At 38.8% G+C, this 21,003-nt stretch overlaps 1 protein-coding gene across 2 annotated transcripts in view; it reads right to left on the bottom strand.

Annotated features, from left to right (window-relative positions):
* The window catches only part of UGT8 (UDP glycosyltransferase 8), a 78,114-nt gene that overhangs the window by 32,349 nt on the left and 24,762 nt on the right, over positions 1 to 21,003 (bottom strand). For both annotated transcript variants that reach the window (XM_045017242.1, XM_045017241.1), the window contains exon 2: positions 13,475 to 14,298. In XM_045017242.1, coding sequence (XP_044873177.1) covers positions 13,475 to 14,296 — 822 coding nt within the window. In that variant the 5' untranslated portion in view covers positions 14,297 to 14,298. The remainder of the gene's footprint in view (positions 1 to 13,474; positions 14,299 to 21,003) is intronic.

Genomic DNA, 21,003 nt, shown 5'->3' with positions numbered 1-21,003 from the left:
GACAGAACGGATGAGGCGGGGACAGGGTCTCTCCACTTCTCACCACACTGCTCTCCCCGCAGCCTCCGAAGCAGTTGCAGCCCCAGGGCTGGCAGGCTGCAGCCATGCTGCTCGGCCCCGCCCCCCAGAGCAAGCTGTGGCCATGCCACCTGGGCGCCGGAGCACACTGCAGGCGCGCTGCCTGGCCCTGCCCGTTGGAACATGCTGCAGCCGCGCCGCCTGGTCTGGCCCGCCGGAGCAGGCTGCGGCCGCGCTGCCCAGCCTGCTGGAGCCGCTCCAGCCAGACAAGAGACATCCTCTCCTGGCCCTCCCCAGATAAGGTGGGAAGGGATGTGATGGGGAGAGTGTGGGGGTCCTGGGTAAGGGTGGGGTGATGTGGGGGATGGTCACAGGGGTTACTCCCCTGACTCCCAGCTTCTCCCGCCAAAAAATTTTCCCCACCAATTGCTGTCCCGGCCTGTCAGGGTAAGCAAGGTAAGTGCCAGGACACTTTTGTTTACTTAGGTTTACCTCCATGCCTGTGGTCGCTCGAGGTAAACAAACCATCTTGGCCCACCAGTGGCTTATCCTGATGGCCCGGGAGCCAAAGTTTGCTGACCTCTGAATTATAGGGTCAGCTTACGAACGGGTTATAAAAATTTTCCATTTTTACTTATCCATCTTGGGGGAGGTCAGCTTGTAAACGAACCGGCTTATGATCAAGTATATACGGTAAGCTAAATACAAGTTACTTATTTACCTTCCTCAGCTCTTCCATTTACCCTGCTTCTTTAACACAATTCACACCACCGCTCACTTACCCAGTCTTGCAACTTGAAGGAAATCTTTGACTCCTCCCTGACATTATGCTCACCACCAAATCTTGCAGTTCTTTCCCTGACAACAGATCAAAAATCCATCCATTCTTCTCTGTCCTGGAACCTAATCACTTGTTCATGACCTGGTCCATTACCACAACGACTTCCTCTCTGTCTTTCTGTGAGTGGAGATGAGCCTCCCTGCCTAGTGGCTACAGTCTGCAGCACCACCTAGTGGTAATGGGGTAGGGTAGGGGAACGCAAGCCCTCTCATTCCATTGGTTTTCAACCCTCTTGAGCACCATAATGCAGGATTCCACTACCTGCAATCCAGCTAACATTCTTCCCAGGCCTCTTCCTACTGCTCTATCCCTCTCCTTCGGGCATGTCATGGCTGGCAGTTGTCCATGGCGATCTGGAATTGAATCAGCAGAGGGGTGTGTGATCCATAATCAAGAGGAAGGTGTTTCCCAGTAGGTAATACCATAATACTACCCCTGGAAGCATTGGTGTAGCATATGAACCATCCTGTGAAGTCACAGTGGAAGAAGACTGGTTCACTGCTCAGGAGGTCTTTCAAGGTCCTAAAGACTTAATCGCCAGTTTCAGACTAGGCAACATTCTTGGGGCTACAGTTCTTCAGCAGATCAGTGACAGGTGTGGATATCATGGTGAAGCTGGGCCAGACCCAGAAATTGTCTAACTTGTCTCTTTGTTGATGGGATAGGGCAGTCTGTCAAGGCCTGGACATTCCTGATTAAAGGCCTAAGTTTGCCCCTTTCAATGGTGTTCCCAAATACATCAACTCATGAAACCCCAATCGGCACTTGTCCTGGGTTCGCCATGAAGCTGGCAACCTCCACAGCCTGTAAGACTGTCACTGTATGCTCAAGTTATGTCTCCCAATAACCACCGTAAATGACTATATCATCTATGTAGGCTACTGCATACTGGCTGTGCAGTCACAGGATTGTGTCCTCAACTTTTGGAAGGTGGCTGCAGCCCTATGAAGGCTGAAGGGCATAGTCTTGAAGTGGTACAGGCCAAAAGGTGTTGCAAATGACATTTTCACTCGAGACACCTTGTTAGAGGAATCTGCCAGTAGCCTTTGGTCAGATCTGGGGTCGAGATGTATTGTTGTGGCCGCCAATCACTCTAACAACTAATTGACTCGGAGCATGGGATATGCATCAAATGTCAATGGGGGAGGCAACAAATGTGGATATCACATTTACCTTCCTAAAGTCTATACAAAACAGAGTCATTCCATCTGTCTTGGACACCAGGACAGTGGGGCTCTGCCAACCATTGTGAGAGTCTTCTATCACTCTAAGGTCCAACATTGCTTGTAGCACCTGATGTACAGCATCTCACATTTTCCTGGGCAGGGGATGGCGGCTTTCCCAGACCTTCACTTCACTAACTTCAGTAAATACTTCCTTAGTATAATACATGAGTTAGTTTTAAATACAAAAACATGTTTTGATAAACTTATTTTTTTCCTTATGTTGTCCGGCACATTTAAGTCTTTTTTTTTCTACTAATAAAAACAATTTTAAAATGCTGGGTTTGAACATTTTTAATTGAATTTTACACTCTCTCTAAATGAAGCTTGAAACTAATCTTAAGTAAAAAATATCTTCTACTAAATAAATGCATTATTGACCATTTTCTAACATAATAAATGTAAAAATTAAGAATGTATATAAATATAAGTTAAACTCCAGAATTGCCTAAATAAATACCTATATAGTGTATCCTACTGATTAGCAAAAAGAAATATCAAATTTAGTATAAAAGTTATATTTGATTGCATATCAACATGTTTGTATGGTTATCAGCTAATGAGACGAAACCTTTATTTAGAAAAATAACTAAAATTTAAAAATGCAAAACAAGATTAAAAATCAATTATTTAAATCAAGGTTTCCTGCTTGCTGATTAAAATCAGTGATTTATCCTGGTCTCCCATGTTTCAAAGGAGATATTAGCTCCAGCAGAAGCCAGATATGTTTTTTTTAATTCATTTCCTCAAGGTTCACATATATTCTCTTTAAAGAGACTGCTTAGGCAGTCATCTCCTTTCCCTATATGAGTAGTATTTATTGTAGCCAGCATTTCATAAAGGAGCAGATATTATTATGACCTTGCTTTGCTCTTTTTTATATTTGTCTATGAGGAATAGTTTCTACACAAGACTATATTATTGAAGGCTGAGGAGTTTAAGTGTGTAATATTCTTTTACTAAAGTTCTGTCTGTGTTTGTACACTTGGAATAAGCACTTATGGCTCCAATCATTATTATTATATGGAAAAAAATCTGTTTTATCATTCACAGACAAAAATGGTATTGTGCTGACACTACTGTGTGAGCTTTGTTCAGTTTGATTTTCTAATTAGCCATTCTTAGCTGGTTTAAATGTTAAATGCACAGCTGTGGCTATGGGGTGAGGTCCCAGCTGGCAGTAACCAGTGGTGCCTAATACTGAGCTTTGTTTCAAATAAACAAAGTTCACATATGCAAACATAACTGAGTTTAAATATCAGAAGCTTTCCCTGTTCAGCTTGTAGATTCAAATGTGTAATAGCATCAATGTCTGCTCTCTGAATATGGCTGTGGACAATCATTCTTTAATGGAAACACATACACACTATGTAATATTTTATATAATTTTTAAATGCTAAAATACTGTTTAGAGCAGAGGAAAAAACAGATTTAATTTAGAAAGTACAATTAAAGTAATTTTCAGTAACAAGTTGTCAGTTAATCTATAGTTATTTTATTTTTATCAATTCCTAAGCAAAGAACAACTAGCACAATGGAGGAGGGTCTACAGTAATACAAATAAGAAATAATAATAAAGAAGCATGTAGATGGCTGTATTTTTTTAATTATTATTATTTTCTAGTTTCCTAACTTTCCTGGTGTATTCTAAATCAGAGAAGCTTGTATTTGTTTAAATGCTGCACTGTGAAATGCAAGTTTTTCCATTGGGTGCCTGAGTGTTGCTGAACAAAACTGGGCCCTATCGTGTAAGACAAAAGAGGAAACCATTCCTGATTCAGAATAAGCAACAGCTACAAACAGAATGGTGGCTAAGTGTCCAGGAAAGTGTTATGATTTCAAGCACATTACATACTTAGAGGTGGTATATCATTTGAGTATGGGGAGGAAGGGTGGCATTATTCCATCATTTTGTTATTGTGAGGTGGGATGTGGAAAGGAGAAAAGGTCAGGAGAAGATGGTGTGTGTATATGGTAACTATGGTCAACGTATGAATTTCTCTCCACATCCATATCATCCTTCTATCCACCAGAGATCTTCAGAGGCTAGCATTTTGGGCAGTTTCATCCCACTATAGATGCACACAAAATACAGCAGTAGAAGAGTACAACAAGGATATATGTCTGGTGTTCTGCCTCTTGTTCCCATGTGCTATTTAATTTTTAAGCATCAATGAAATGAATACAGTCTGCTTTCTTTTTTCATTTAATTCTTGCCATTCAAGTTCCTCCGGGTCACCCTATTTCCCAGGAAGATATACTCTTGTCCCAATTAATTTCATAAAGTAAGTTGAACTCTGGAACCTTTAATCTTTTTCCACAGATATTTAATCAGTCTTAAACAAAAACTGAAAGCACTTTTCTGGGTGTACTTTCTATTTTCTAAGTCCACGTGCAGAAACCAACAAGGCCCTACCCTTGGATGCTATTCTTCATTGACTACTCAGTACTAACTTGTTTAGGCCCTGAATTGCACCAGTTTTTCCTCTTTTCATCTCTCTTTCCCATTCCCTTTTCTCACAAGCACCTCTCTGCCTTCACCCAGCCTGTACAGCTCCTAAAAATAAAACCAAGGACCAAAAGAATTGGTGCTACTCTTGGACAAGAAAGGAGACACCATTAAGATGTCATTAATTCCTATCCTATCAGTGGAATTTATAATTAAATACAAAAAATAATGTTAAAATGACATTAAACTTCCAATTTGACAGAAAAAGAACTCAGCTAAAACTTCTAAAGTCCCCTTAACTCATGACCTGTTGTTCATTGTAGTTCATGTCAGGTGTAAAAAGTCACTGTTCTGAAAGCCATTCATTAGGCAGACATTCAGGAAGCACCAGATTGGAGTCCTCTTGTCTTCTACAAATCTAAGACAAGTCATATGTAACATTATGCTGACATTCATTTTGTACTGAGTAACTGAAAATGGTTCGAGACAAGTGTTAGATGTTCAAAGAAAATGTTTTTGTATGGACTTCTGTGAGTACTTATATTTTATCTAAAAATCAAGTTGGAGGTGAAGTACCTCTTTGGAAATACTGAGTGAAATCCTGGACTTACTGAAGACAATAGGAAAATTCTCATCAATTTTAATGTGGCCAGGATTTCACTCACTATATTATCAGCGGTTCTCAGACTATGGGGCAGGCCTTCCAAGGGTGACGCGGGAATGTGTCAAGGGAGGTGCAAGCTGTGTGCTTTTTTTTTTTTTAAAGAGCTCTGGCTGTTAGCCCTGGGTGGCTGGGGCTTGTGCAGAAGGGCCATGCACACCCCGGAGATGGGGAATAAAGGGGACAGCTGGAGCCACGCCACCCTGGGGCTGACAGCTGGAGCCCTGCCACCCAGGTTCAGGTTCTCCTTCCCCTCTACCACCCAATTCCCTCAGCAGGAGGCAGCCCGGGCTCAGGGTCTCCTTCCCCCAGCCCCTCACCTGGAGGTAGATGGGCTCTGGCAGCCCCAGTGTGGCAGCAGCAGCACAGAAGTAAGGGTAGCAAATGTGGCACTAAGTCTGCTGTGAAAAGTGATGACAAATACCACTTTTCACATTGTCTCCCGTACTTCTGCACTGCTGCTAGCATGACGCTACCTTCAGAGCTAGGCCCCTGCCCAGCAGCCACTGCTCTCTGCTCTGCCTTCAGAGCCGGGTAGCAGTATATGTACTTGAGGGAGGACAGTAAATGACTACTGACACAAAGAAGGGGGGGGGCTCAATCAAATAAGTTTGAGAACCACTGCACTATATTAATCTTAGATGTATCACTATTTAATATGAATTCTTATTTGTATATCTGTTTTACTGAAAATGTAAAAAAAGATTTTTAAAAAACCTAATTTCACTTTTTTAATCTCTGGACCTGTTTATAAAAATGGTTTTTCGCTGCACAACTAAATAAACCATTTTTAAACAAAAAAAATGGAAAAAACAAGTTCTGTCATGTGTAACCATAATGAATTTTACCCACATTGAGCATCAGCAAGTTTGAACCTTAAATTTTCAGGTCCCAGCACAGATACTTCTTGAGCTAACGGAGATTCTGTTTTCTGCTAATACCTATGGACCAGAGGGATACTTTACGTACAAATTTGCCAGTGGCTCACATGACTATCTGTTGGACAGCAGTAGAGTATTAGAAATTAGGAATCTTAAATTCTGTTCCAAGGTTTCACAGAGGATTGTGGTCTATTTGCTAGAGCATTAGCTGCAGCCATCATAGCCAAGCCCATATTTCACGCATTCACTTGGAGATGCAATGTGGCTGAGAGGACAAGAGATTAGTCTGCCATATTAGAGATACAGGATATATTGCCAGCTTTGTTTGCAGTAATCTTGTGAATCCTCTGTCAATTTATTTGTAAAAGAGAGGAATGATATTTGACTGCTTCTGCAGGTACAGCTTGAGGCCTTGTCAATAATAAGGTATATGTAGTGCACTGAAATATAAACCACAGTCAGTAGATTTGATATCAGATTGGGTAGACTTCTGGTGCCTAATTCAGGGTACTTTTTCTTTAGGCCACAGGTTATTTGGACTGGTGTTGGATTGATGATCTATGGAACATTGCCTGACTTAGCAGAGCAGTGAAACAAACAGTCTAATGTAGCTGAAATGCAGATTTCCCACAAAATCCAAAAATTTGAGAACGCTATTCTGAAATGGCAAGTGAGAAAGGAATATATGGGAATATGGAATTTATGACAGGAAGAAAGTGATCATATTAAGGTTCTGGGTTCTAAGAAGATTAAACCAACAGACAGAACCAGTGAGCGCAGCATGTCAGAATGGGGCAATTGGTGGGAAGATATTTTATATGGAAATTTATTTTAGGAGCAGGTAATAGGGGGTCACATGAGGCAGTACAGCACCTACAATATCTCCATAAGCTTCCATCAGCATTCTTAAAAAATCCTTATTTCAAGTACTAATTCCCCCCTCCCCCTCAACTAATGAAAATCACATATACATCTCGCTAAACCTTCTCTTAGAGCATTCAGAAAGGCATTTCTATTAATATCAAAACTAACAACTCTAAAAGAGTGGGAACAGCTCTGGAAAAGAGTCAAGGTGGCAGAGCTATGCAGTATGTAAAATCCAATGATCTGGCCTCCAAGATTATACAGGAAGTTAACTTAAATTTGACTACAGTAATGACTCAAGAAATGAAAAAGTCTCTGCTGTCCTTCTTAGACCATCTAACTGGAACAGTAAATCTTAGGAAAAACTTTATAACTATAAGGATAGTTAAGTACTCGAAATATTTTTTCTGAATGGATTCCAAAACTACTGGATCTACAGGTAAAAAGAATGTTAAAATAACAGAGCTTATTAGGCACAAAACAGCCTTCACCCCTGATATGTAGTGATCCTCCTTCAGAAATGTAGATAGACAATCGGTTTTATAAGCTACAACAGAAAGGAGAGATCTTACTTACTCGGATAAAAACTTCTCATTTTTCTATGATTTTTCCTCCCTCTCACAGCAGCACATAACTGCATTCAATCCAACAAGAAAGCTACTTCAAAATCAGCTATAATATAATATATATATTATATAGTTATATATATATTACTTTAGATTCAAGAACCTTCAGGATCTTTGAAGAAATGCAAAGCTTTATGTTTAAAAATTCTGAGGAAGCTTTAAAATTTGGAAAATCAGATTAAAAATATCTTAACTCTAAATGCCTTAAAACATTATTTTGTGTTAAACTAATGCTGCTATATAATTAAATGGCAAATTGATATATATAACAATAGTTTCTGATTATATGTTAGTTAATAGAGTTCATCTCATAATGTTAATAATATGAAAACCTAAATTTTGGGTATTGCTTGAGAGAAGCCTAGACTCTTCACATAATCTACCGTCTCTGTACACTTAAGTGAGCTTATATGAAATCCATTATGATCCTTTACCTGTAGATAGGCTCCCTGATCATTCTCAATGTCCTTTTCTTTCATTATGAATCTGATACTTCTAATTATTGGTCCTTATACCTGACTAAGAATACTAAAGAGGGATAAACTTAGGCTCCTACACTCATTCAAGGACATATCTTATCTTGCTGATTAATGGCTAACTAACACAAACCGTTTTAAAAGAATGTCATAATTCAGAATTTTCCATTGTTTATTTTATTTAATATTAACCAATGTTATTGAACTTAAGAAGTTCCCCCTGAGAGAAATAGAATAAGGGTGAGAAAAAGGGAAGGGAGAATATTATCTGTTAGTTTGCTAAATTTTATTACCACTGGCAACACGGAACCACTATATGAGTAATACTGTGCAGATCCTATTGATTCAGTGATGTCTTTAATGACTGGACTTTTTTTCTGTCTTTAGCTGTGATGATTTAAGAATGAATCTACTCACATTGCCCTCAACAGGATATTGTATTGTACATGTGATAATGTGAGTTTATGAATGAGTCATCCCACTACACTACCTGTTTATTATAAAAAAAGAACTAAATAGCATATGAAGCAATTTTATATGGTACAAAATGAGATAGAGAATCAGCTTGTTGAGACTCCTAAGATAGTCAACATAGGGGTTAACCTCCAACCTTCAAACTGGAGATTTTATAAATGGGTGTCTGTAATTCAGTATGTTTAGAACTGGTTATATTTTACAGAAACTCAAATCAGCAGCTCCACATTGCAAAGCAGCAAAGAAATATACTACTTCCCTATTATTCTTTCTAACTTAGTATGGGGCAAAGACATTTTTATTTCAGCAGGAGATCTCACAAAATCCCAACCTAGGGACTATTCTGCAAATTTAGAGAAGGACTGTAATGTTCTTTGCCACAGTGCGTGAATTATCGTTGTCTTTGTGGATATATGACCTACAAAGCTTTACTCCACAAAAGGAAAACAGTATGTTTAAAAGATGAGATGCCAAAGGACTGTGGGCTGTTAGAAATTTTTCCAGGGCAGAACACTACTACTTTCTTTGAACAATACCTTCTCAGGTATTCTATATGTAGCTACAAATTAGATATTTCCTAGACATATTTAAAAGGAGACACACCACGAGTGGAGAAGAACCATTTAGAATGTATAACCCAGATAATACCCTATCTCTATTGCACATCTTCTTTAGTCTACAGTCTGGACTCCAGATATTAAAATTCTTTGTATGGATAAGCATTGACAAAAACTGTTTCAAAATCCTTTGAAATGTCTATTTGCAACAATTACAAAGAAATACTTTGTGTGACATAGATTTTTCTATTTTCATTCAGTTTTCATCCAAATAAATCGAGATCAATATTTAAGATGGTGTAAATAAAACTATGAATCAGACTCTCCCAGCATTACTTATGGAGCTGTCAGTACAGACATCGGGCATTGAGTCACATTATTATATTTCTAAATTGGTAATTCACACAGGTGAATCATATAACTTTCACTCACCTATGTCAGTGGTTTTCAATCGTTTTTCATTTGTGGACCCCTAAAAAATGTCGAATGGAGGTGACATTTTGGGAATTTTAGAAACAGTCTGCGGATCCCCAGGGGTACATGCACCGCAGGTTGAAAACCACTGTTCTATCATAACGACAACCTTTTGTGGACTCCTTAGACATAGTCTGAGGACCCCCGGGGTCCGTGGACCACAGGTGGAAAATCACTGACCTAGGTGAACAGTCACTTACGTGGGCAGTTTCATTGACTTAAATGGGACTGCTGTGTCAGTAAGTGCTCACCCACATGAATAAGGATTGCAAGATCTAGCCTTCAGTGTTTAACCCTTTATTATACATGCTGGCCCACATCCCTAGCTAGTAAAAATGAGCACAGCTTCATTGCAGCCAATTTATTTTTAATTACTATCTTTAATATTAATAATGTGTAAAATGAAAGACCAAATTAAGCACAGTGAAGGCCAAAGTGGCCTTTCCTGCACAGGGGAATAATGTAGTGTAAGGCATGGCAGGTAGTAACGCAGAGGAGGGGAAAGCAGCCTCTACAGAGCTACTACTCTGATTCCCACGGGAACTGGGCAAAACCTGGGGGGCAGACACTGTGATAGATGAGGGCTAATTCAAGGTACAGAGGAAAGATTGAAAAAAAAAAAGGGGTTGTTTAGTCTGGAGAAGAAAAGACTGAGTGGGGATATAACAGTTTTCAAGTACATAAAAGGTTGTTTATACATTAGGAAAAACTTCCTAACTGTCAGAGTAGTTAAGCACTCATACAAATTACCTAGAGAGGTTGTGGAATCTCCGTCATTGGAGGTTTTTAAGAACAGGTTAGAGAAACACTTTTCAGGAACTGTCAAGTTATTACTTAGTCCTACCTTGAGTGCAGGGGACCAACTGGTTGTGGAAAAGAAATTCAAATCACTTCAACAAAATCTAACTAATGCCCCCAACCCTCCAAAAAAAGTTCAAGCTGAATAAACTCAATTGCAACATTTACTTACTGCACACTTCATAGACTTAATATTTTTCTTCAGTTTTAGAACCAAATGGATCCGGACCTACATTTAAGATGTTCTATATGTGATTATCAATCACATACTGTTTGTAGGGCTGTTTTTATATACCCAATTTTGGGCACTAAGTCACCTTTTCACATTGGCCATTCATTCAGTTTTTAAACCATTATTGCACACAGCGGGATGGGACCAACTCAACTGTATTGACTTAGACACAATGCCTGTAGTGGGCAAGAGGATTATCCTAGGTCTATTAAATATACCAACGAAGCCCACATTACTTATGTGGCAACATTAAGCCTATAGCTGCCTTTAGATACACAAATCTCAAAATTCTGGCTGAATTAAATAAGTTTCACAACTCTCCCTTTCCCTCCCTTGCAATATTATGTGCAAACATGCCCATTTTTCTAACTGAGGACTGGTTCAACATCAGACAGTTGAATTCTGTAGCATCCATATGAATGGTCTGTTCCTTTAGGCCTCCTGTACCTCTGAGTAGCACAGAGGCTGTGAGATGACATGATCAGGACTGTAATGCACATGTATTATTCTTTGCTGCATGAAGTTCCGAGCTCACAATTTAGTGCTCTCCCATATAACAGATCACAAATGAGTTGGTTTCACTATACAACCTTTCCACTATTAATAAAACAAACCTTGTCAACTGAATTTCCTACAGCTGTTCAACTAATGTTCAAAATATGTATGTCTAAATTAGGATCTACACTTGAGCATTAAAATTGGCATTTGAGGGGGCATATAAGTGCCTATTTTAAGAACACAAATTTGGACACTGGACCCAACTATAAGGCCCACAGGTTAGAAGCCACACCTGTAGTGCTACCAAGCAGCTGACATCTCTAGGCTATCACCCAGCAGCAACTGTAACTAGCTTGCATGCCACTTCCCATGAATCCACTGAGGACACAGCCCATGGCTCCAGATTGGCTCCCTGCCAGACATAAACCCAAGGAGCATTCCAGGAACTGTCCAGGATACAGTGTGGATCTCTGGGGCTGCCATAACTGTTCTTTGCTCTTGAACTCCTGGCTTGATTTGGACTTTGCCTCCTGACTTGGACCCCGAAACCTGACTCAGACGCAGACCCTTAGTATTGGCCCTGGCCTGGACCTGACAATGAATTCCTCTGCTACTTCTGGCCTCAGGTTTGCCCTTGCCCCTGACTGCCCTTATTGGGATCCTGACTCTAACGCTCAGGTCCACTCTAATGCCCCAGAGCCACTGGGAAGCTGACATAAGGTATCTGACTCCTGGAGGATTCCTCAGGAATCACAGGTGGCACAAAGCCAAGCAGCAGCTCTACACCACTACCTTCCCAACATCCCATGTAAGAGTTCATTCTAGGAGAAATTGAGCAAGGCCAGGAAGTTCCTATATCCAACAACTCCCCAGGTGCCTGACTGGCTCCTTGGAGTTATGGGCATCTGTGTATATACTACAGAAGCTTTGAGGCTACTGTAAATTATACTAGAAACCAGCCTAGTCATTGGAGCTACCTCTGCCCCCGGCCTTTATGCTGTTGCTCTGAATGTATTTCAGTTGCAACAGAGGATTTAGACCTTTAATTTAGGTACCCAAGTTCTTAAGATGGTTGCCTTTCTTGTGAATCCTAGCAGGTGCTGGAGTCTTTTACTTTTTACAGTTACTAATGGAGTTCAAAATGACTCTTTATATCAATCATGTGAAATGTTAAAATAGTTTACATATATGAACTTAGAAGCAATATTAAAAACGTAAACTATTATTTCATTAGTTTGCACAATATCCCGCAATTATAGTTTGTTTGATGCAGGGCTTCATCATTATATAATATTTTCAATCTAGAAATCCTGACCAAGTTTCCTATTCTGTAGCCCATCTTTCCATATACTAGTTCCATAGGAGAAGCAACTGAGGGTGTTAACAGGTACATTAAATTCCTCTACCTCAATTCTGAATCCTTCCTCATGTCCAATATTCTCTCCAGGCCAGCCAGCAGAATCCATTAATTGAACGGATTAGTCCTGAACCACAGGTGACAATGCATATGTAAATCATTATATAAACGACAGCTTGTTGAAAAATTTTGTTCTGCCTTTCAGTCATCATGGTGTTACTAAACAGAGACATTCCTAGATATCATGTGTCAAGAGCACATCATGCACTCAAGTAATTAAATTTCATTATGAACTATCAGGTCTCTGTGGCCAGTTTCCTAAAAATGATACTAGCTCTAGCACTGGCACTGTTTCTGTACGAAGTTTAGTTTTACTGTGTTTTGTGGCTGTATTTTATTTTATTCAGACTTTAAACTTTTACACTGTTACCAAATCTCACTTGTTTGGTTAGCTGTTCTGTCTTGTTACAAACTTTTCTGATTCATACCTCATATATATATATATATATATATATATATATATATATATATATATATATATATATATATATAAATAAATAAAACAGGACATCCTCTATTCCCCTAGCTAACAGAATAATTTATAATACATGACATACCAGCATCATGAAATTGGGAATAAGATGAGGTAGAATATTAATGAAATCTCTGTATGTAAAATTGTCCATCTGATCACATTTATCTCTCTGCTACATTCATTTGCACTCAGCTAGGACTTCAATTTCTAACAGCCAAGCTATCATACATTGTGATCCCTCTGCTGGATCATGAAACATCTAATTCAAAGCAGGAACAAGCATAAGAAAAGTAGAGAACATCTACATGAAAGAACAGCTTTTATGCTTGGCGTTTCTATCTACAAAGTATTTCCGATTATTGTTATTGTGTATTTAACACAACAACAAAAATGAGTTTTAAAAATTTAAGATATTAGGTCACCATTTAACTTAAATACATTTCAAATTCATTAAGAAATAAGACTCATCCAGATATTACAAAAATTACCATAAAACTCAGCAAACCTTACTTCTGGTAGAGGACTGGCCGGTTTGGTGAGGATTCCTCCCACATAAACAACATTTGGTAGCGTGGGTCTTGGAAATTCTAGTGCTATATCTGTACACAGCATCCACAGGCTGGAGTCATGAACCAAATCATGCATCGACCGCTCTGGCAGCACTTTGTGTTTCTGCATTATCATTTCATATTTCGGCAGAACCAAAAAATTGACTCCAAATCTTGAAACCAGATAAATAACAGTGTTTTTAATCCTGTCTAGAAGGTTCATATGATCTGTGAGAAGCGAGTTAAATTCTGGAACGTAAGATAAAGGAGCCGGAGCGCCTACTTCTGCTGGATACCAAAGGCCAGTGGAAAAAACAGCATATTTAACACCTAAAAGATGAGCTATAACAAACCCACACATCTCATTAGGATCCACTAGCAACAGGTCAAATTTTTCCTGTTTCAAGACATGCATTAGGTTCTGGTTGCCCACAATCATGTCACAGTTCTTAGAATAATGATCCAGGATGTCAAACAGTTCCAGTGCTGTCAGTCTTCCAGAGAAAATACTCCTCATTTTGGACTGAAGAAAATCATCCGAAGTGCTGCTATTAAAGATCCCTGGGTAACGTTGGAGTCTATAGTGATTAGATGGAGGGATGTGTCTGCCCTCAGAGAGGAGGAACACTGTCTGGTGACCTTGCTCATGCAAGGCTGAGGCCAAGGCCTTGAAAATATACAGATGGCTTTCAAACATAATTGGCGGCACAACAACGATTTTGGCAGCCCTTGCTATCCCGACAGCGCCCCACAGGAGAATGAAAACTGGAGTGTAAGACTTCATAGCTGAAATGACAAAAGAAAAAAAAATATTTCAACAGATTTCAATCCCACCTGTTGTTTAAAGTTTGATAAACAAACATTACTTGATAACATTTTCAAGTGTTTGCCATGATAACCTTTACTATCATTTTATCCCAAAGTCTTTTTAGTAGCATTCACGGGGAACAAGATAGCTACTTAGTTAAAAAAAGAAGCAAGTGTTGTGTTTAGTTTCTTGTTAGGCTTTAATTTTTTTCTCTCTCTCTTTTCCCTTCTCCCCTTCCATCTGGTTATACAGGTGGGCAAGCAATTTCTTCTGATACTGATACAGCTCCTGTATTATATGGCAGGAAAGCTGATGAGGACAATGCAGCTGGTACCTTCCTGCAAGATACTGTGTTCACGGCTTCTGAATTATACATGGTATCCAACAGCAAAGGGAAACAAGAACTTAGTGTCCTCTGAAACCCAGATCGTCCTAGGCTTTGGAGCACTAGCATGACTGCAGCCAGTTCATGTTAAGTATTTTGAGTGAATTTAATATTCATAAAGGATTCAAAGACCTAGAGGCTAAACTCCTCTGTTTATCTACATAACAGGCACAGCTTGTGTATTAGCACTACAACCTTCCCCACCAGCATGCCTCAACTCTGTATCTAGAAGCACCATCTCTGCCAATGCACTCCTGACTCTCTCAGTTGAGAATTCCAACAGTTCTGATGGCAGATTTTGGGATGTGCACTCATTACCAGTTGAGCAACAGTGCCTCGTGTGTGTTTCCATTGTAAGCTCATGTTGTCACAGCTGCCCATAGCCTTCAAAAACTTTCTCCTGCATTTTCCAGGCCTGACCTCTGGTGAAGGTGACTTTATATTTTTTAGTTTTTAAGTCTGAGACAAAAATGGTTCAAGCTTTTCTCAGTAGGTGGAGAATATGAAAACTCACATACAAACTTTCCATACATATATTAATGTTATCTTTTAAACAATGTTATAGTCCAAACAATAGCCCTCCCTGAAACAGAAGTACCTGTGAGTGTTGCAGCAAAACTGATTTTGATATGACTGGATTCTGAGCCTTTGAAAGTTATACTTTGCATGAGTACAATTGTTATGCTTGTTCGAAATTTGTAGTAACGTAGGGAGTTGAGATGTGCAAGTTTGCATTGCTAATTTAGTCCTTGATTCAACACATCTCAACTCCCCATATTACTTCACGCTGCATGTTACTGCAAATGTCAAACAAGCATAACAATTGTACTCATGTGCGAAGTATGACAATAAGCATGTGCTTAAGTCATCCTTATTCAGATCAGCATTTAAACAAATGCTTAAGTTCCATATACTTCATATGGAACAAAGGGGCCAGATTCTGGCCATAAGTGGCCAATAGAAAATTCCTGGGGTGTAAAGGAGTTTCTTGCAGGCAGAAAGCTAACCCCTGAGTTCTGATATATGCAGGGGATAAGGGAGGTGAGAGAGACGGTGTCACAAATGGAGAAGGACAGAGAGAGGGTGTGCCACTCCATTCATTTGATCCTCTATTAGCAGAAGGCTTCTGAATGCTTAACAGCGAGTAATATTACTCAATGGACAATCGAGATGCTAAAAGAGCACTCAAGGACGATAAGGCCATTGCGGAGAAACTAAATGAATTCTTTGCATTGTCTTCATGTCTGAGGATGTAAGGGAGATTCCCAAACCTGAGCCATTCTTTTTAAGTGACAAATCTGAGGAACTGTCCCAGATTGAAGTATCATTAGAGGAGGTTTTGGAACAAATTGATAAACTAAACAGTAATAAGTCACCAGGACCAGATGGTATTCACCCAAGAGTTCTGAAGAAACTCAAATGTGAAATTGAAGAACTACTAACTGTAGTCTATAACCTATCATTTAAATCAGCTTTTGTACCGAATGACTGGAGGATAGCTAATATGATGCACATTTTTAAAATGGCTCTAGAGGTGATCACAGCAATTACAGGCTAGTAAGCCTGACTTCAGTACCAGGTAAACTGGTTGAAACGATAGTAAAGAACAAAATTGTCAGACACATAATGACCATAATTTGTCGGGAAAGAATCAACATGTTTTTTTTAAAGGGAAATCATGCCTCACCAATCTACTAGAATTCTTTGAGGGGGTCAACAAGCATGTGGACAAGGGGGATTCAGTGGATATAGTGTACTTAGATTTTCAGAAAGCCTTCGACATGGTCCATCACCAAAGGCTCTTAAGCAAAGTAAGCTGTCATGGGATAAGAGGGAAGGTCCTCTCATGGATTGGTAACTGGTTAAAAGATAAGAAACAAAGGGTAGGAATAAATGGTCAGTTTTCAGAATGGAGAGAGGTAAATAGTGGTGTCCCCTGGGGTCTGTATTTGGACCAATCCTGTTCAACATATTCATAAATGATCTGGGAAGAGGGGTAAACAGTGAGGTAGCAAAATTTGCAGATGACACACAACTATTCAAGATAGTTAAGTCCCAAGCAAACTGCAAAGAACTACAAAAAGGATCTCACAAAACTGGTGACTGGGCAACAAAATGGCAGATGAAATTCAATGTTGATAAATGCAAAGTAATGCACATTGGAAAACGTAATCCCAACTATACATATAAAATGATGGGATCTTAATTGGCTTTTACCACTCAGGAAAAAGATCTTGGAGTCACTGTGGATAGTTCTCTGAAAACATCCATTCAATTTGCAGCGGCAGTCAAAAAAGTGAACAGAATGTTGGGAATCATTAAGAAAGGGATAGATAATAAGACAGAAAATATCAGATTGCCTCTATATATATCCATGGTATGCCCACATCTTAAATAGTGCTTGCAGATGTGGTCGCCCCATCTCAAAAGAAATATATTGGAACTGGAAATGGTTCAGAAAGGGGCAACAAAAATTATTAAGGGTATGGAATGGCTGTCATATAAAGAGCGATTAATAAGAGTGGGAGTCTTCAACTTGGAAAAGAGATGACTAAGGGGGGATATAATAGAGTCTATAAAATCATGACTGGGGTGGAGAAAGTAAATAAGGAAGTGTTATTTACTCCTTCTCATAACAAAAGAACCAGGGGTCACCAAATGAAATTAATAGGCAGCAGGCTTAAAACAAACAAAAGGAAGTGTTTTTTCACACAACAAACAGTCAACCTGTGGAACTCCTTGCCAAAGGATGGTGTGAAGGCCAAGACTATAACAGGGTTCACAAAAGAACTAGATAAGTTCATGGAGGATAGGTCCATCAGTGGCTATTAGCCAAGATGGGCAGGGATGGTGTCCCTAGTCTCTGTTGGCCAGAAGCTGGGGATGGGTGACAGGAGATGGATCACTTGATGATTACCTGTTCTGTTCATTCTCTCTGGGGCACCTGGCTTTGTCATTGTCGGAAGACAGGATACTGGGCTAGATCGACCTTTGGTCTGACCCAGTAGGGCCGTTCTTATGTTCTTATAATTCCCTTAACATAGGCTAATTTGTTTTTAATGTTATACAGGTCAACAAATGAGATAGCAATGCCTTTGGGCCACTAAAATATGATGTTGTGCATCAAGAAAGGTACCCAGTTCTCCCTTCTCACACCTAAATAAGATTTTCAAAAATTGTGAGCATAATTTGTCGGGGAACTTCCAACAGTCAGAAGACTAGCACAAGGCATATGCACTACTTAATTCTGATTTAAACACTGTTTTGAAGTTTTAGGTGGAATCTAAGCTTTGTACTGCTATCCATGTAGCCTTTGTATCCAATATGAGAGGAAAAGAGCCTCACACAATATTTATCACCAGCAAAAAATGGATACACAAGATTTTTTTTCTACTATTCAATTACAGAAACAAATGTAAAAAAAGTGAGTAAATTGCAAGAACTGCTTCTGAAATGGAAATTTAAGGCACTTATCTTTTCCTCTTGTTTTCTTTTAGCTTGAAGAAACAAATACGCTCACCACACCATCTAGTAATGTAAACCATATCAAGAAGCTTGTTAGCTTTTTTCCTTGCTATGGGACCTTAGCTCCACAGGGATTAAATAAATATTGAGTCCTGCTCTCTGCTTCCCAGGAAGAGAGTGATACAGATGATTGTCAGTTTTCTGCCTTAAGTTTGAGCTCTTTTAAAAATGTTCCCATTTGATTTGAACTGTCCATCCACCAATCTGTCATCTAGAAATTTTAAACTCTGTTTATGTACTATAAGATCTAGAACATTTTGCACATTGCTGCTACACCACCTTCCAGCTAGAACAACGAACACAAATTTACTGGAAAAACCTATTCCCAGCACTGTTTAAATATCATTGGTTCTGGTATAGAAGCAACAAAGTGAATATATGACTGAATTCTGCAAAAAAAAATATTTAGATGTAGTTTTATGCTTTATGGAAAAAGTGAAAGTTCCATCACGCACTGGGTTTTAAACTGAGTTAGTGGAACCACTTTATAAAAAGATTTGTCAACAGTTCCAGCTAACCCATATTAAATACAGTTTGCCTTTTTGATCAGCTGGTGTACATTGATGTAGCTTCACTGACTTTATAGAACTACACCAAGTTACACCAGCTACTTAGCTGGCCCCATGTCTATAGTCTAGAACAATTTTTAAAATACAGTTTGAAACTAGATCTGCCAAGTCCATGATGTCCAGGCAAACTTTTTAAAAACCATTTAAACTGGATCATTTTTAATCCATGTTTTGAAAAAGCTCCATTAACTTCCTTTGGTCTCAGAGAGTACCTTTAAATCTCACTGAACACATCAAAATCAGAAAAAACTACAGTTATATTTGCAAGCTTCCAAACAATGTAAATATTATATTTAAAAACTTTAAAAATACTTCAGAGTATCTCTTTGAAATCAGATATACCAGCAGCTACTTACGTACAAGTATTATGACTATTGGTGCTGAAAAGAGGAACAATTCGGATATTTTAAAATGTTTTTGGATATTAATTGTCTTATATTTCAGTTTTTTCTCCCAATTTTATGCAACCACAGTAAAACTAACTAAATAAGCTACGCACACAAAGGTGAGTCAAAGTCAATCTAATTCAGATATCGTGCTCACATTGCCTTTTTATTGCTCTGGAGATAAACAGAAAACATTTTCCAAAATGTATAATATACATAAACTGAAAGAAACAATTTGTTTTTGTTAAAAGCTGACATACAGCACCTTTACATATGCTTGCAAATGTGAATTTGCTTGCACAAACTGAGTTGTTAAACATGTCATTAGCTGATCTTCTTCTATAAACAGCTGCACACAAATTCTGCTTGTCCATAAATCTGTAATATTTTGGGCTACAAGTAGAGGAAACTTTTCTTTCAACCTCAGTTCCTCTGCTTAACACATTAGGAATTATTTCACTTTCTCTGGAGCCCCAATCTTGACTAAAAATAATACCAAGGTCTGCAGAAGGTACTGGATATCACTTGGGAGATCACACTGATTGAATCTCAAAGAATCATTCTGCTGACAGGGTTACTGTGTCCTCTGTTAACTGCAAGATCAGCACATGACTGTATAAGAGAGGTTGTGTTTATCTGTGCGGATGATAAACCTATGTAATTGCAGTGTGAACAGATAGATATGTCAAAACTTTGGTGGCTGCTCAGGTGCAATCCAGGACAAAGATGTAGTTTAGGATTGGGCACATGTGCCTACCCTGGTCTTGCAATTGCACTGTGTCCAGGTCTGTTGTCCACAATTCAAGAAGGATGTTATGTTGATAAATTAGAGAGGATTCAGAGAAGGGCCACAAGAATGAATAAAGAATTAGAACACCTTCCTTCTAGGGATCGATTCAAGGAGCTCAATCTATTTAGTTTACAGTCTGTAAATACAAATATTTAATAACAGAGTCTTCAGTCTAGCAGAGAAAGGTTTAATGTGATACCAGGGTTGGAAGTTGAACCCAGACAAATTCAGATTGGAAATAGGGCTTAAATTTTTAACAGTGAGGATAATTAACCTTCGGAACAATTTACCAAGGGTCATGGTGGATTCTCCATCACTGGTGATTTTAAAATCAAGATTGGATTTTTTTTTCTAAAAATATCTGCTCTAGGAATTTTGGGGTGGGAGGGGGAGTTCTGTGTCCTGTGTTATATAGGAGATCAGACTAGATGATCACAGTGGTCCCTTCTGGTCTTGAAATCTACAAATTTATTAATCAATTCTTCCATAAAATAGCCAATAATAAAATCAATGATTAACTGCACTGCATCTAATAAAATTACTATAAACATTTAGCAACTACATCTCCTCAGGCTATAAACGTTCTTATAGTAATCACCAGTGATGGAGAATCCACCATGACCCTTGGTAAATTGTTCCGAAGGTTAATTATCCTCACTGTTAAAAATGTAAGCCCTATTTCCAATCTGAATTTGTCTGGTTAACAAATATGAAATTACACATAATACATGACAGCATAATATTCTTATTGAGAAATAAACAGGTGTTTACATTCTTAACATCAATATGAAAGAAACGGGCTGGCACAGGCTGGGAGTGTTCTAAAGAGATCCCCTCTAATCTCAGTGAAGAAGTAAGTACACTACGTAACCAAAGGGAGTATTTTTCCATGTATTATGTTACGTACGTACCCCCAAAAGCTACATAAATTAAGGCTGTAATTCCATCTGAGGGTTATGGTAACACAATGTCACCAGAACTCCTCAATGAAACTGCAGTGTTAATATGTGCAATGTAGAGTACCTTAA

This window comes from Mauremys mutica, chromosome 5 (assembly GCF_020497125.1).
Source record: "Mauremys mutica isolate MM-2020 ecotype Southern chromosome 5, ASM2049712v1, whole genome shotgun sequence".
Lineage (NCBI taxonomy): Eukaryota > Metazoa > Chordata > Testudines > Geoemydidae > Mauremys > Mauremys mutica.
This window is presented reverse-complemented; position numbering and strand designations above follow the sequence as displayed.